The sequence below is a fragment of the Opisthocomus hoazin genome, chromosome 1 (assembly GCF_030867145.1).
Source record: "Opisthocomus hoazin isolate bOpiHoa1 chromosome 1, bOpiHoa1.hap1, whole genome shotgun sequence".
Taxonomy (NCBI): Eukaryota; Metazoa; Chordata; class Aves; order Opisthocomiformes; family Opisthocomidae; genus Opisthocomus; species Opisthocomus hoazin.
The window spans coordinates 25429830-25445430 of NC_134414.1; the positions used below are offsets into that span (position 1 = coordinate 25429830).

At 42.0% G+C, this 15601-nt stretch overlaps 1 protein-coding gene across 3 annotated transcripts in view; it reads right to left on the reverse strand.

Moving 5' to 3' along the window:
- ATP8A2 (ATPase phospholipid transporting 8A2) overlaps positions 1–15601 on the reverse strand; it is a 345411-nt gene that overhangs the window by 24573 nt on the left and 305237 nt on the right. For all 3 annotated transcript variants that reach the window (XM_075419576.1, XM_075419584.1, XM_075419592.1), the window contains 2 exons: positions 11688–11776; positions 5621–5725 (listed from right to left, as the gene is read on the reverse strand). In XM_075419576.1, the coding sequence (XP_075275691.1) occupies positions 5621–5725; positions 11688–11776 (194 nt within the window). The remainder of the gene's footprint in view (positions 1–5620; positions 5726–11687; positions 11777–15601) is intronic.

The window sequence follows — 15601 nt, forward strand, 5'->3', positions numbered from 1 at the left end:
TGCTAGTAAAAGGAGTCCAATATCTTTTTACTAGAAAAGCTGCAAGGAAAAATCATAAATATGCCAATCACTTTGTTGTGTATTTCAGTGGAGAAATCTCGCCTTTGCTTCCCAGAAATGGTGTGAAGAACATCTGGAAAAATTGATAAAAAGACTCTGAAACCTCAAAAACCAAAATACACCTCTTGCCTCTTCAACCTCATTTTACACTCAGCTGCACTGGATGGGCCGGATTCAGATCCCAGTCATGCGTATCCTGAGTAAATATGCTGTAGTCAACACATTCATGAAACAAGAATTTGGCTCCAAACACCCAACGCCATTTAACCAGTTGAAAACACAAGACTGAATTTGTTTCAAGTAAGATTCATTGTATCTGTTGATGTGAAGGGGCTTTAGTGGCACGGTCTCCCTATTCAGATAGATGTAATTTGAAATGCATCAATAAAGACACAAAAAGCATCAATAAAGAGACAAAATGCTTTGAAATACAAGCCTCCTTCCTCTTGTTGTTAATGAAAAAGCTTGCCTCTTCCTCGGAAACCACGAGATCAGGTCCTCAGCTCATTCACGGGTTTGTCAAGAGAAAAGTTAAGTCTGTTTTACTGTTTCTGCTTCTGTCGGCACAAGGCTGAGGGCTCTGCCGCTCTCAGCTCCATGCACAGCCACAACCTAAGTCAGGTTTCCCACGTTCTCTGCCTGCTCCTCCCCAGGGACCTGTGGTGTGGGCAAGTCTCCACGCGTACCTGTGTCAGCTCACCGATGACCCATCGGGTCATGCAGCTATTGAAATGAGATAGGCATCTGCCTTCACCCACCAAATAAAACTGAGGCTAAGATAAATAAGACATCTCGCTCTCAGGGTGAGAGCCGGTCATGCATGTTTCACTAAAGCAACAGAGTTTGATTTGATGAGAAGCACTTAAATGAAAGAGAATCTCTCACCATGTTGAAGGTAGACAGTGGAGACACTGTGGGGAACTGCTGTTTTGGGTACACTGAAAAACAATATTTGTTTTATGAAATGCAGATAGAGGAAAGAGGTGCCTAGCTATCATCAGCAGGTGTCTGAAAGCAGCAAGAGTGAAGAGCCATACTGAAAAACACCGCACAAAAGCACACCACATTGCTTCCTTGTTGCTCTCAGCAATACTTTGCTAGTTCTGCAGTCACTTCCCTCCACCTTTGTTAAAGGCAAGACACTGCCTCCCAGACTTCCGAGTAACTCAAAGAAATTCTTCACAATACTTCAGCGATGCAGGCACTTTTCTGCAACATCCCAGACAGGCCCTTCAGCTCCTTGTGAAGTACATAAATCATGAAAGCTATGTTGGTCCTCACTATCAAATAATCTTCTAATCCCAGCCACCAAACAATTAAAAGCAGAACAGGAAAGCAACCAAAAAGCTACTTTGAAAGGGAGCTTTCTGGCCATTCCAAGACAGAGAGACCCTCTGAAACAGGAAATCTACCATCACAAACAGGGTGCCGCACAGCTTTGCTCTCCATTAGTTGGCCAGTGAAGCAATAAAGTGACATGGGTTTCCAAAGTAAAGTTTGCTTTGGTCCCTAATCAGACTTTACTCCATCTGAACTCCTACTGACTTCAATAAGAGGTTAGACGGAGTGAAAAGTGAATGAGGACTTGAAGATTTGGCTCTTTATGAACCAAGGTTTAATTGTAAACTTATTTGAAGACACAAAAATTTCTGCAGCTGAACTCAATGCTACTTTTGAACACAAACCTGTAGAAATACTGTTTGTTTTCTTTGTGTAAATCTTGCATGTTAACATGATTAGGTCTGCTGGGCAGGTGTCTCCACATGTCCATGTTTGCTTTGGCACACGAGCTGCCCCTCTCACCTCTCCAAATTCATGTAAATTTAGTGTTAAATCCTGCCCTTTGTTACATGAGTGCCAGGGAGCCCCTCTCCCTTCCCGCACCAAGGCTTGCTCACATCGCAGCCTGGCTGGAGTCCAGCCCAGCACCGCCGGGTGCCAGACTGGGGAGGGCAAGCACAGGTACTCATCTTCCACAAGCAGGCAGGCGAGCGTGGCATGGGATCCATCACCAGACCCTTACTGCACACTCCCTCCTCTGCTTCTCAAGCTGTTTCTGGAGTTGCCAGTTTTCCAGATACTTCTTTCTCATGATGAGATCCCCTGCTCCTGGAATCATCTGATTTTGTGATCATCCCAGCTTCCATGAAAAAGTTTTTAGCTGTCCAGATGAGATACACAGAGAAATGAGAACATGATCCTTTACAGCTCAAAACAATGCACTTCATATAATCTCCAAGCACTACTCTAATGTTATTTGCAAGGTTTTTGGGACCCAGCTGTAGTGCTCAGAGTGCTGACACTCTTCCCTGTGCAAACCAGACACTCCCTGATCTACCACTCGCCTTGCTGTTTGCTCCTCGCCATTGGCAGGGCTAAGATTCAGAAGGATGTCACAAGCACTAGCGAAGACGTCTTTTATTAACCTGGAAACACGTGTCTAGCAAGAACAGGGTGAAGACCACCTAAGACAGGATATGTGTATTCAGGTATCGAGTGGCACATGCAGATCTCCCAGCAGTCCTTCCCCAAGCGCAGTGAGGACCCAGGTGCTACCCTGCAACACTTCACAGAGATTGGGCTGAGCCACAGCAAACTGCTGGCACCCTGTTGTGCAAACCTAGATGGCTCACTGCTTTCTGGGCTTTGTAAATAGCTTTTTGTTTAGCAGATTAATCCTAAACAGCCAGATCTTGCACCTCATTTTTTGTCTAAGGTCTAGGCAATGATAAAAGCAATTAGCTCCCTAAATCCTTCTCTTATCTGTAATTGGGTGTGATTTTTTGTTGTTTGTAAAAAATACTGAACAAAAATAGCGTCTACTATGTGGGCCAGGAAAACAGACCCTGATGACAGCCAGCTTATCTTCCACAGCTGCCTGAACAAACCAACACCTAATGGACATGTTTTCAGGAACACTTCCAGCCAAGAGCTAACACTGTTACTTGGAGGTGACGGACAGACCCGTGCAGTTTTAGTGCAGCTCTCCACTTCCCATTAGCAATGTGGAGACTCCAGTTACTTCCCCTTCGTGCACAGTGTCACATCGCCAGAAATACCCCAAGAGCAGTGGGGCTGCAGGCTGGAAGGGAGAGCAGCGCACGTATCTCAGCACTCCTCATTTCCACTGGCTTCAAGGAAATTTTTAAAAAATAAAGAACGTGAACCAGAGAGGTTCTAACTGCAGAAAGTACCCAACTCTGCCTCATTCCCACCCTCATCCTTCCCTTTGGACAAGCACACGATTTCTAGCAGGTGTGAAAGAGCCAGGAGACAAACAAAAGAGATAAAAGACAGAACAACTCTGAAGAGCACTCAGGAGGCCACATCACAAGCACAGCACACCAGCCCCTAGCAGGCAGAGGCACTCTACCATTATCTAGTTCACAGATGGACCACCCAGAAAATCTGGGAGCAATTAGGAAGCAGAACAAACAAATGCATGGAAAGAAGGGGGGAGGGAGAATGGGAAGGAGGGCCAGAAGGGATTCCTTACATCATCTCCATGCAAGCGTTTCGAGAATGAAGTGAAGCTATATGGAGGAGGAATGCAGATGAAAGAGTTTGCAGTGAGAATGCAATAAAATAGAAGGCTATGAAAACATGTAGCATATGAATGAATTACAACACGGCCATTAAATTTACAGAAAGTCAGGACAGTGTGTAAACAGAGCAGAAACTCCTCAAGCTCTTGGAGACACATACACACACACAAACAGATCAAATGCTGTCTCTCTCACTATTAACAGCATGTCAACGCGCCCGGCAACCCAGAGATTCCTCAGGCAAGCGCTGACTCACTCTCCTCTCCAGCTGTCAATAACTAGCACTAAATGCTGGCAGGAAAGCACAAACACTACAAACCAACACAACTTCACATTCTGTGCATGGATAGGAACCACAGCAACAGCCAAGGGGCTCGTACTACCAGAGCCGCGTGCCTGGGAACGGCCAGTTTTCCCCTGGCCTGGATTCTGCTTGCCTGGCATCTAATCCATCTATCAGCCCGCACCTCACAACACCAAGTTACACCTTTCTTGCCTCGGAGGCTGACCGGGTTTTGGCATCAAGTGCTTTGCCTCCAACTGACTTCAGGGTGACTGCACCGCCCTCTAAAAACAAGGCCCATTTTTAATTAAACACCTGATTTCAGGCATCTTTGTTGGTTTTAACTGTGCCATAAAAGGTTGCCTTTGTCGACTACTGCTGCAAAGTTTGATTTTTCTTTTTAAATGATCTAATGTGCAGTTTGCAACTTTTCCAAGGGAGCACAATTTATAAACAGTGTTTTGTGGGATGCAAAAGTCACAGCAGAAAAATGACTCAAGTAACTGAATGTACCAAGTGTTTTGAAGTGATCCTAATCAATAACACTGTGTTTACTTTGTCTTGGGCTCTGGGAAGCAAACTCTGGTCACTAAGGACATCTTATAAACACAATAAAGTTCACACAAGCATTTTTTAAAGCTTTTCAGTTTACTATAATCTTGGTAAACTCACTCCCTGATAATTTTCCCTAAAAATAGTGCTTATTAACTCACAAGTTCAGTTGAAAAATCTACTATCTGCTTGTCTTCGCAGCAGCTACAATATGGCAATTAGTTTACCTCAGAATAGACATCAAAGGCTCAAAGGATGACCCTGCCCCAGAAGAACAAAATCTTTTAAAAGCCCCATTCCACTCAGTTTGCTAGTTTATAAGGTTTGCTAAAATCCAGTTTAATGATCATGTTTCTTAGCAAGTCATGTGGTGCCATATTGTGTAAGGAACAGAAGAGTTAGTTCTAAAACCTTTTTGAACTTGGGCAGCTTTTCCGACCACCTGATGCAGAACCACATTCTGAGACAGTAAATGAAACTGTTGGATGTAAAAGCCTCACTACGATTTTCTTTAGCTTCTTTCAGAAGAGACAAAAGTTCCCACACAACACATACTCTCCCCTTACAATGAAAGATTCAATAACAGCAATATGTTCAAGTCCATATGGTGTGGAGAGGCACAGCGAGAAACTGTGAACCCTGAAAGCAGGGGCCTGTAAGCTGCGGTATAAAAAAAGCAAAAGCATAAAAAAACCCACCTTAAGGTGAGACTGAATTAAGTTGTAGGGCACACTGGATTAGTCAGTTCTCCTTCTAGCTACAGTCTAACTGTCTCATATCCTGAGTCGCAGACAGTTCCCTCCTCTGGCATGGTTATCAGATTGATTTTTTTGGTGGTGGTTTTTTTTTTTGTTTGTTTGCTTTTTTGATGACATGCAACAAAGTCCTTTCAAAAACAGTCTGGCCCAGTGGCCAAGTAATGGCACTACATATTACCAGGCAAGAGACTGAGCAGCAGTTTCTAATACAGCCTCATAGCAGTAATATAGGAGAAATGAAACTGGAAGGGCTGATTTCGGTGGGGGCAACAAACATATTCGAAAAGGAACAATGATAAACTAGTAATACAGGAGAGGAGCCTTCTTACCCTGTCTGTAATCAGATTTGAATGGTGAATGAGAAATAGGGAGGGAAGAGGACAAGAAGGGTCTGTTTTAAACATCAGGATGACTTGCCCCACCTCTTTCCATTACTATCACGAAGCATGGCTTTTCCCAGCTCTCTCGTCTTCGTCTCCAACTCCTGAACTTGCTCCAGCAGAGTTTTACGATAGGTATGCTTGGCCCTGTGACACAAGGAAAAGAAACAGAAAAACAAACCAAAGAAGCCACGTGAACATTTGTTTTGCTACAAAGCCCCAATTTTACCTCTCAGATGAGAGGCGCAGGGCTTTCTCTTGAAAGATTTGGGAAATAAGGCACAGCGTGTGCATTTCAATCCAGGTTCACAATACCTGGGAAATATTACAAAAGAAATGAGAAATCAGACAGACTTCAAAATTCAGCAGAGCTCAGCTGCTTCAACACAACACTCAAAACCTGACCAAGCAGCAAAGCTACGGGACTATGGAGACCTGACATTGCTGCCATGGGACTGCTCAGGACCCCGGCATTGAGACAAAGAGCTGAGATTCATTGAATATTCATGGCAGTAAAACATGATTCCACTCTGTCTTTCGAGCTATGTGTGGCACTGCCCTGAAAACCTGAGGAGACTCTCAGACAATAATTGCCATTCAAGCCCCTTTATTTTCATTTATCAGTCTCACATGACTTGGAAAGGCACTTCTCTCCCCACTGAGCTTTCAAAGTGACAGTAACAAGACTGGCTGTGTCCTATTTTCTCAGCTTGTAGATTCAAAGAGCAATTCATGTACCACACGTGCAACCAACATTTGGAGAGCCATGTTCCCCATGTAAAGACTTGGGCCTTTTTTGCCCAGTTTCACCTGCTGCTCCAGTGCCACTACACCTAAATTACACCAATACAAGGAGAGAATCTAATCCCCTCTGTCTTGACATTTACAAAGCAATAATACAGAACACACAGGTCTTTCTCCAATGGGCAGTTTTTGATCAGCTTCCTCTTTTGTGTCACTTAAAGCAGGATAAGTGTCCCCTGAGATAATATTGATGTGCATGTGACTGCACAATAAGCCTGAAAACAATATGGAGCTAAGTCAGCTGAGACACCACTTCCTTCATGGCATTAAAATACTATTCCTCCACTCTAGAGATGGCAAAATTTCTTTACAAGTTTTACAAAAATCTTACTTGCAGATACTATAATTTTTAACCAATGATGTAAACCAACGGCAAACTCCCTCTAGCAGAAAAATAATACCTGGTGTATATGTAATTAAAATATAATGAAGATGCATTTATTTTTAAAAAGCATGATTCTTATTACTCCTTCCATGGGGAATAAGAAACAAAGACCACAAAATCTTTGCTGATACTATTTTAGACAACAGTGCCTTGATATTAATGCTAGGTTATCCAAGTTGTCTGGTCTTTGTATTGCTAAATTAGGCCCTAAATGTCCCAAAGTGAGAAGCTAAAATGAAAACTACTTTTCAAAACACATCTGCGTTTAAGAGGCAAAATAAGATATAAAAAAGATGAGGCACAGCAAAATCTCGAGGTAAAGAATATCAGGATGTACTTAGACAAGTGTCCTATTAAAACAAACCACCAAAGGTGTATGATTTGCAAGAGGACACCAACATACTGTGACAGAAGAAATCGGTAGCAAGGACATTTTTAAAACGCATAATGTTTCAAGAATGTGAGATTACCAATAGCTGCATAGAAATTAACTAGATTCAAGGTCCTGTAACTAGTTAGGTTAATAATTCCTCTTTGAGGAAGGGAAAGAATAGCGATTAAAATGAGAAAGCTTTGAGCTATTAATTCTTATAATCTTTACAGTTGACCACTATCGCACTCTGATTTGAGTAAATACATTGAAATTCTGACCTTGAACTCATCTCTTACCTTTAAAGAGGCCACATGTACTCTTGCAAACTTGAAGACCGCGCATGTTTGGAACTTTTAAAATCCTTTATAACTAGGTATCACACAGACAAGAACACAGAAATCTACAGTTATTCAGTCTCTCCCAAGGTTCCATGCTTGTCTTGCCATACACCACGAGAGATGAGAGATTTTTTTTTCTCCCTTTCAGTGAATACTGAATTCAAAATGTAACAGAATGGAACCTGAGCAACAAAGTCCAGTTAGCGTAGCATGGCACAAGGAGGCATTGCACTGTTGTTCCATTGCAATATGGAAAAAATACTGTTGTCCTGAAGCTGGGGGTACTGAAGTATTTTGTATGTAGTGTGAAATGATGAAATATATGGGCTCCGCTGTGACTGAGGTATCCATTAAGCAACAGTAAACCTGCATGTAATAGTTATGCATCGAGTCATACCTTTCTTGGGAGCAAGAGTATCCATGGAAGTGTCAGTAATTATTCATAAAAAGCACCTAAAGTAACCTATCCATGTGGTTCTCCCCAAAAACAAATACTTAATTACGGTATTACAATTGCTTCAGAGCCTGAGCTTGCTCTCATCAAGCCAGCTGCAAATATTCATGGACTGCTGGCAATACCACTGGATACTTCATGCTTTTCCACAACAGCACATTATTAACTTCCGATACACAAAAATACAAGTAAAAGTCTTAGCTTTTACCTTGTTCTTTACAGGTGGCCCTATACACATGATTAGTCTGCAATAACTTATGAGATCTTGTGTTCGATGTTACTATTCAGCTGAAATGTGATACATTATATAAAGACAAACTCGCCTTTCCCTCACACACTGGGATATTAAGGTCACAGACCACAAAAACAGGCAACGCGTTATCTTTGTATTTTGGGTGGCCCTTTCCCTTCCAAGCCAGTGAGGTGCACAGCCTCACCTCACTGCCCCAGGAGGATATTTAGTGGGCTTGGGAGGTCAGAATCTGCCAGGGAGAAGCATGGTTATATTCATAAACTTTTCTCAAATATGATGACACCTCTACTCTGGCTCATAATCCTCAACACCATTTCAGGAGTTTTGTGCTCCAGGGACTGCAAGCGTGTGCAGGGATGGGAAGAGCCCCTTGTACCTTCTCTCTTCCTTACACTGCGGAGTTGGCAAGTGAAACATGCTTCTCCCCCGACCGTAAAAAAAGTACACAAAGATTTTGGTAATGATTGGAAGGCTCAGGAAATTTTTCACTGTAACACTAAGTATCAAGACACCAATTATTAATACATTCTTGCCCTCTCACCTAATTTTTCTGGAATACACTGTTTTTAGGATTCCCACACAGCTTTGTGGGTCAGCTATTTCGAGACTTCCTAGCACCAGTGACATGTGCCAACTGTGAGGAAGCACTCGCCTTACAAAGCGCTCTTCATTTCAATGGTAGCGCAGCTGGGACTTTTATAAGGCAAAAACCAAATCCAAACCAAGCCACTGAATTCAGGGTAGTGGACCAGAGTTAAAATGTGGTATTGCAGCTAACTATTAATAATAAGCTTCCTTCTCTTTTTAATAAAGTTTCCACATTTCCTTGATTCACTTGAAAAGAAAACAAAGGTAAATAAAAAAGCCTGGAGCTGCAGAGAACATGGGAGATAAGAGGTGTGTTGACAGCCGTAGCCTGTGTGACAAAGGGGACATGTAAAACTACCTCTTGCTTCCAGCATTACAAGTTTTGATAGTGGATGCAGCACAGCAGTTCAGAAATAAAGCTTTGTGTGGATTTGAAACACACCTTCCCATCCCTTTTAACCTTCTTCCAGACAAAAACCCTGTACCGTATTTACGGTTTTCTGGCAGTATTTTGTACTGAAATTAGGAATGTACCTTTGGGTCACATGGATGCTCTTTCAGCGGACATATGCTTCATGTCCAAAAGAAACTGAAAGGGATAAATTCCATGCCCATGAGAAGTCAGAGCTGCTGGAATTTTACGACCAGAACTAGATTCTGCTGAATTACAGACAGCAATGTGGTGTAACCACTGCTGTGGAAATCTGCCGGCTGATTTCCAGAGGCCTTGGGCTCAAGTTTTGAATGGCAAGCCTCCTGGAAAGGAAACAGACCTTTACTCCTTCCATATGGCGGTGCTGATAGCTGTGTCATTTCATTTATCCTAGTTAAAATGTTAATGGTGTTAATTTTTCAGTGATGGGTTAAAAAAAGTCATCCTGCTCAGAAAACAGATTTTTTGCCTAATGTTGACAGGAGCCTCCTGTTTAAAATCTGTTGGGAAAATATCCATTATATCAATCATACAAGTTTGTCTTCAGAGCTCCACAATCCCCATACATTCTTGGTCTGAACCACTGAAAGGATTATGTTGCTGAGGTTTCTCTAAGAAATATTGAAGAACAGGCTGAGTCAGTAACAGAGTTTTAAATGAGTAATAGCTGAGGATGAGCCTGCCTTGGTCTGGCCTGTCTTACAATTCTTGAGTCATTTTTGCCAAGAACTGATAAGAACAGACTACAACTTCAGGACATTCAACTATCATGAAAACATTTCAAAAACTAAAGTGAAATATTAGACACCTAAATATATATTTGATTCCTGATGCTGCAAACAGTTCAGCTCCTGTTTAACTTTAATCACAAAAGTATTCCCGCTGACCTCTAAGCAGGTAATTTCAAATAATGCCTGACACAGGAGCAGGGTCTGTTATGCTAAATGAATTCAAAGATTTTTTCAGAGCTTTAAAAAGCAGGTCATAGACACAGCTAAGTATCTAAATTTAAACATTTTGGCCTCAGCTTAAGAACTTTAAAATAATGTTCGATTGGAGAAGGTTAATGAGCGTAACAAAAAACCCTCTAGTATGCTAGACTATTATATCATAGTTTGGCCCAAACACAAATGTTACATTATGGTACCTAGTTTTGATTTTAGCAGTGTAGCTCATGAAAATTAAGTTGAGGAAGAAGATAGGAAAACATTTAAGAAGTACTTATGGATTGGTAGATTTGCCTACTACCAGTTTAATTTAGCTGTGCTATCAACCTCATAGGAAGAAAAAAAGATTTGCAGATATATGCATATTACCGGATATATCCTTTTATGCTGGTGCTTGAACTGTGCCTGTATTTGGGAAACTTTGCTTTTTTCAGTATTTTCTGCATTTTTCTGTAAAGAAGACTGATGGACTTGGCAGTGTTAGGTTTACGGTTGGATTCGATCTTAAAGGTCTTTTCCAATCCAAATGACTCTATGATTCTAAGAATCTTCCTTGGCTGTCCAACAGCTCATTCCCAGAGCAAAGTGTTACATGTTACGGTGCTTTCACTTTGAACCTTTGTGACAAGTGACAAGCTAACACACAGTCCCTCTTCACTGCAGCTATGGTGCATCTGCCTTTTTGCGCCAGAGTTGGAATGTCCGTGGTCCTCCTTGCATGGGATTATTACATATCCCCCTTGCTGCAATACAGCTTTCCAAGGCAAAAGATGAAAGCTTTGGTCATTAAGCCACTTTAAAATAAGCTGAACAAAACACCAGAAATTCTAAATGAAAATGATACTTCTGCATTTCAAACTGCAATGGTAGAGAAGGTAAGCTGCTTCTCTTGAAATCAAAGTTCTTGAAATTGCTTGCCATCCACAATGCTTTGAAACCACAGAGTTTTGAATGAAGGGGATTACACAGGCTTGTATTTTACAAGCGTTGTTCCTCCTCTCCTGGTGGGGAAGGAATCATTAAGAGTTTACTTCAACCACAGAGTATTGCTTTTCTCTCAGCTACATCTTGGAAGACCCACTGTTGAAGCAGAACCTAAAGAGCAGCTGACAAAGAACTGGGAGCTTACTGGGTATGGATCAGAGCGCCACATATTTACTTTCTACCTAACCTTAGTCAAATTGAATGAATTATTTGCTCTTTTTTTTAGGAATAGAGAATCTCTGATGCCTGATTTAAGTTTGCCTTTAACTAAAGGTTAAACAATGCAAATAATCATAACATGACCCCTTCATTACTCAGACAAGGCTGCCTCCTTCAGATTCAGGACTAACTATTCATTCTCTCACACTGCTTGCTGCGTTGGCAGGTGAGAAATGGCTCCCACTACACTTTGCTCAGAGGTCTTCCAAAGGAGTATCACCATTTTGTATTCACTGAAAGGGTTTGTAGTTCTTTACAGAATGATACTGGACTGGACAACACATGCAAACAGAGCAATTCCTGTAACAGAGAGGACTGGTTTGGGACTTACGCTGTCCATGCCACGTCTTTAACAAGGCATGCAGTGGGCACGAGAAATAATCCAAACCAGAAATATCCACACCTTAAAACCATTCCAGCCTGTGAAGAAAACAAATACATCATGAGCATTTTCAAGCCATTACACGCTAAGCAGTTGTTTACAAGGAAAAGGTAGAGTGATGGCAAATGAGTACTGCACCCATGATCTGGGTGATAGTGAAATTTGATGGCAGGAGGAAGTCTCACCAACTCTTAACAGAAGCCAGACTATAATTAACAAACAGCAATGGCATTTCTCATTGTGACCATTCCTTATGTTCTCAAATTCCTTTGAAATTTTTAAAAAATGAAGTGTTTTGACCAAATCCTCCAACGATACTAATCTGTGGACCCAGGCAGACATGTTTTCATGCATGAAGTGCACTGTAACTATATTTAGTGTGCACCTTTGGTGATCTTTTCTGCCCTTTGCTTACTTTCTTTCTACCCACTGTTCTAGATGCCTGAGCAGCATCAAAACGACATGAAAAAATACAATTCTCACTAAAATCTTTCAGTCAAATTCCACTTAAATACAGCACTTCCTGTTCAAACTACTGCTGCCTGAAACCCAGGGTGGGAAAGACTCACTGCTGTCCCGCAAATGGCCCTTTTTACAAACAAAGAACTCAAAGTTTATATTTGCGTTTTTCTCATTGTTGTAATGCTTGAAGAAAAAGCTCAGTAGGATTTGAGAAGGAAGATATCTGGAAACCCTGCAAGTCCCAGTACACACACACAGTTATGGAACAAAGCACTATTTACAGAAATGCTGTTTCAGGTCATTAGAATCTTTTACAGATAAATTAACAGTGAGTAAGGCCCAGGTTTGCTACATGGAAGACTTGAGATGACCTTACCACCTCCTTCATGTGCACACACAGAGTTCCCATAAGAATCATCTAAGTTCTCTAGCACATTAGATACAGAAAACTTTTTTTTTTCTGTAGTGACTCGTGTGCAGCACACGACCAAAACAGGGGCTGAAAGGTGTCCGCAGCATTTCCAGTTGCTAGCCACATTCTGCTCTCTTGCCAGTAATGGACACTGCCACACCCCTTCCGCAAAACCTTTACTTCTCAATATTTTGTATGCCACATACAACACAGACACACTGCTGTACTGATGTTCACGTGCCATGTCGCCGAAGGCAGGGAGGCCTATACCTAAAGCAGCCGTCTCACCGGAGTACGGCAGGCTTGGGTGGCTCTGCTGTGCCTCACTGCTGCAGCACAGGAGACAGCAGCAGCCCGCAATGCTGAAGCATCAGGGCGTTTCACAGACAAACACAAAGCTGAGCTACAGAACACAGAACCAAACAAAATGTCTACTAGCCTTTGAAATACATTGTGAAAAGACAAAATTTTTAATTAAACCCTTTGTAAGACAAAAGCGTTGATCACAACAGAAGGAACTTCCACCACTCACTATAGCAAAGTTCAAAAACTGAGAAAGGCCATCACGCTGCATTGTCAGGACATCTACCAGTAGCACCCAACGTCTTCTCCTGGTGTTGATCTCTGAAGTTGTCCACCTCACACCTCGGTCACATTTAGCAGCATCTTGCCCTTGGATTGCCAAGCAGTGAGTACTTCCAAAAGCGCTTTTCAATTCTGAACGTTAAATCCTCCATGCTGTTGCCGGGTTGACAGATCAGTAGTAAATCTTGTACTGAAACCAAGAGTGGGCTAGACTGTGCCAAAACATTTATGGACACTTTGCCACCCACACAGACAGTAAGCAAACACATTCCAGTCCCAGAATCAGCTCTTACTTATTTGTGAGCCCTCATGCCTTCTTTCGCACGAGAATGCCAGAAGCATCCGAGCAGTTTTGATCTATGCTTATTTAAGGAAAAGGATGTACAGGAACAAGAGGAAAATCGTAACTTAATTGTTAGCCAAAGAGCTGAACTGTAATAACACAGGGGGAAAAAATGAGATTTATCCTCATGCTTTGCTTTTCTTTGGCTGTGACCCTGCAAGTGCTGGCAGTCTAATCACATCAGCATTTCTACTGACGATCCTTCCTTTGCCTGTGCCATAAAAGCTAAAAAAGGGCCACAGTGTTCTATATGCACTTTCTGTTATTTTTGCTTCAAATATTTTACGTTCCACATTTTGCTTTTCTAGCTGAAAGCAACCTGACACACTTGCGAAGTGCAGAACAATCTGAGTATGTGTTCAACAGAAGTTTAAATGCTGCTATTATTGTTTTAAATGTTGACATCTCAATCAATGGCTATAAATTTGGACATCTCGCATGTTAAGCTCGACACCAAAAAACCTCAACCCAAATACTTCTTGCCCGCAATTATGCTTTTTACTGAAGTATTATTCTGTCTAAAAACTGCACCATAACAGTAAAACTATTCATCGCATCTGAGCCCTGTCAGACACTCACTTTACTACTGGCAAGCCTTTTTCCATACAAGCCTCTCCAAGATTTTACTCCATTCCTGAGCTCACCCTGAGGGTTTCTCCCCTGCTCATCTCTGTTTTCCTCCTGGACCTACATGACTGCTGTGCTGCATGACAATGAACTGGTTTGTCTTGCGCGCACAGCTCTGCCTCTGAACTCTGCCTCCTCTCCGGCAGGGTTACACCATCTGCACACAGGATGGGAGCTCCTCAGCAGAGGATTCACTGGAAACCACCTAACATGTTCTGGGCACATCCACGGACAGCATCTTTAGGGTATTCTCCAACTTGTGGGATAGAGGGCTGGGTTATGACAGAAGCTATAGTAAGAACAGCCATATACCGCAACAAAGCCTTGCTCAGGCTTCACAGCTGTTGCTGTGCTCCACTCCACTTATTCAGCTATTCCTGACAGCAGCAGACACAGTGCTGCAATACACCTTCAGCAAAACACGCCATTTCCATGCCCAGTCTCCGTAAGTAACACCCTTCAGCTATCCGTTATCTTCCCCAGATAAGAAAAGCAGAGCTACTAAACTGGAACCACCATTTTTTTTTTCCTTTTTTAGAAGGTCACAGGGAGGATGAGGAGAAATAGTTTGGTTTTTAAACCAATTCAAAACTTGACCAGCTCTGTCATCACACAGGCCCCACGATACGCAACTAAGTCATTTTTGTTCTGTCTACTGATGTAAACATTAGTGACTAGCACATCCAAAGCCAACTACCAGAAACCATTCATCACACAGCACCCCCAAAACACTTGAGACTAATGGAAATCCTCCTGCTGAAGACACTGCAGCTTAAACTGGGCCATCAGTAGACTGTCTCCTGAGCACTGATGAGGCTGCCACAGTAAAATAGCTCATTTTAGAGGAGTGATGACATATGTTAAAATGAAAGAATGGGAACAAGAAAAGAAAGAAAAAGCTTAGCTCCAGTTGTTTCAATTGAGGAGCAAACAATTTTGGTCCCAATACCTTTAATCTCTTGTAAACTGGTTTTGTAAGGGTGGGTACTTTCTTTTTTTCTTTTAAACACATTTACTATTCTTCCTTAGCATGCAAAGAGACATCACTCACAGTTTTCCTTCTCCACCAACAGGTGGAGCCACTATTTTCAACAACAACTTCCCAAGAGAACACCAAGGCCAGAAGTGCCCAGGGATGGGAGGTCAAGACACCCAGACTGTTCTGGTATTCTTATCACAGCATGGTGAGACAAGAACTGGGGGCCAGTAAATGATTCAGACAAACCAAACAAGGGTCACTATCATCTTAGATAGTTCAAGAGAAGCAAGACAAAATTTAAGTTCATATTTTGAATAATAAAAGCTTTTTATTACTTCATTTCCTCAAACACCTATGCATCCTAACCCTGATAAAAAACAGACAGCAAAAGCATAATAGCACGATGGAAACAGCTGGCTTTATATTTACAGTAAGACAAAAATTATTACTGGAAG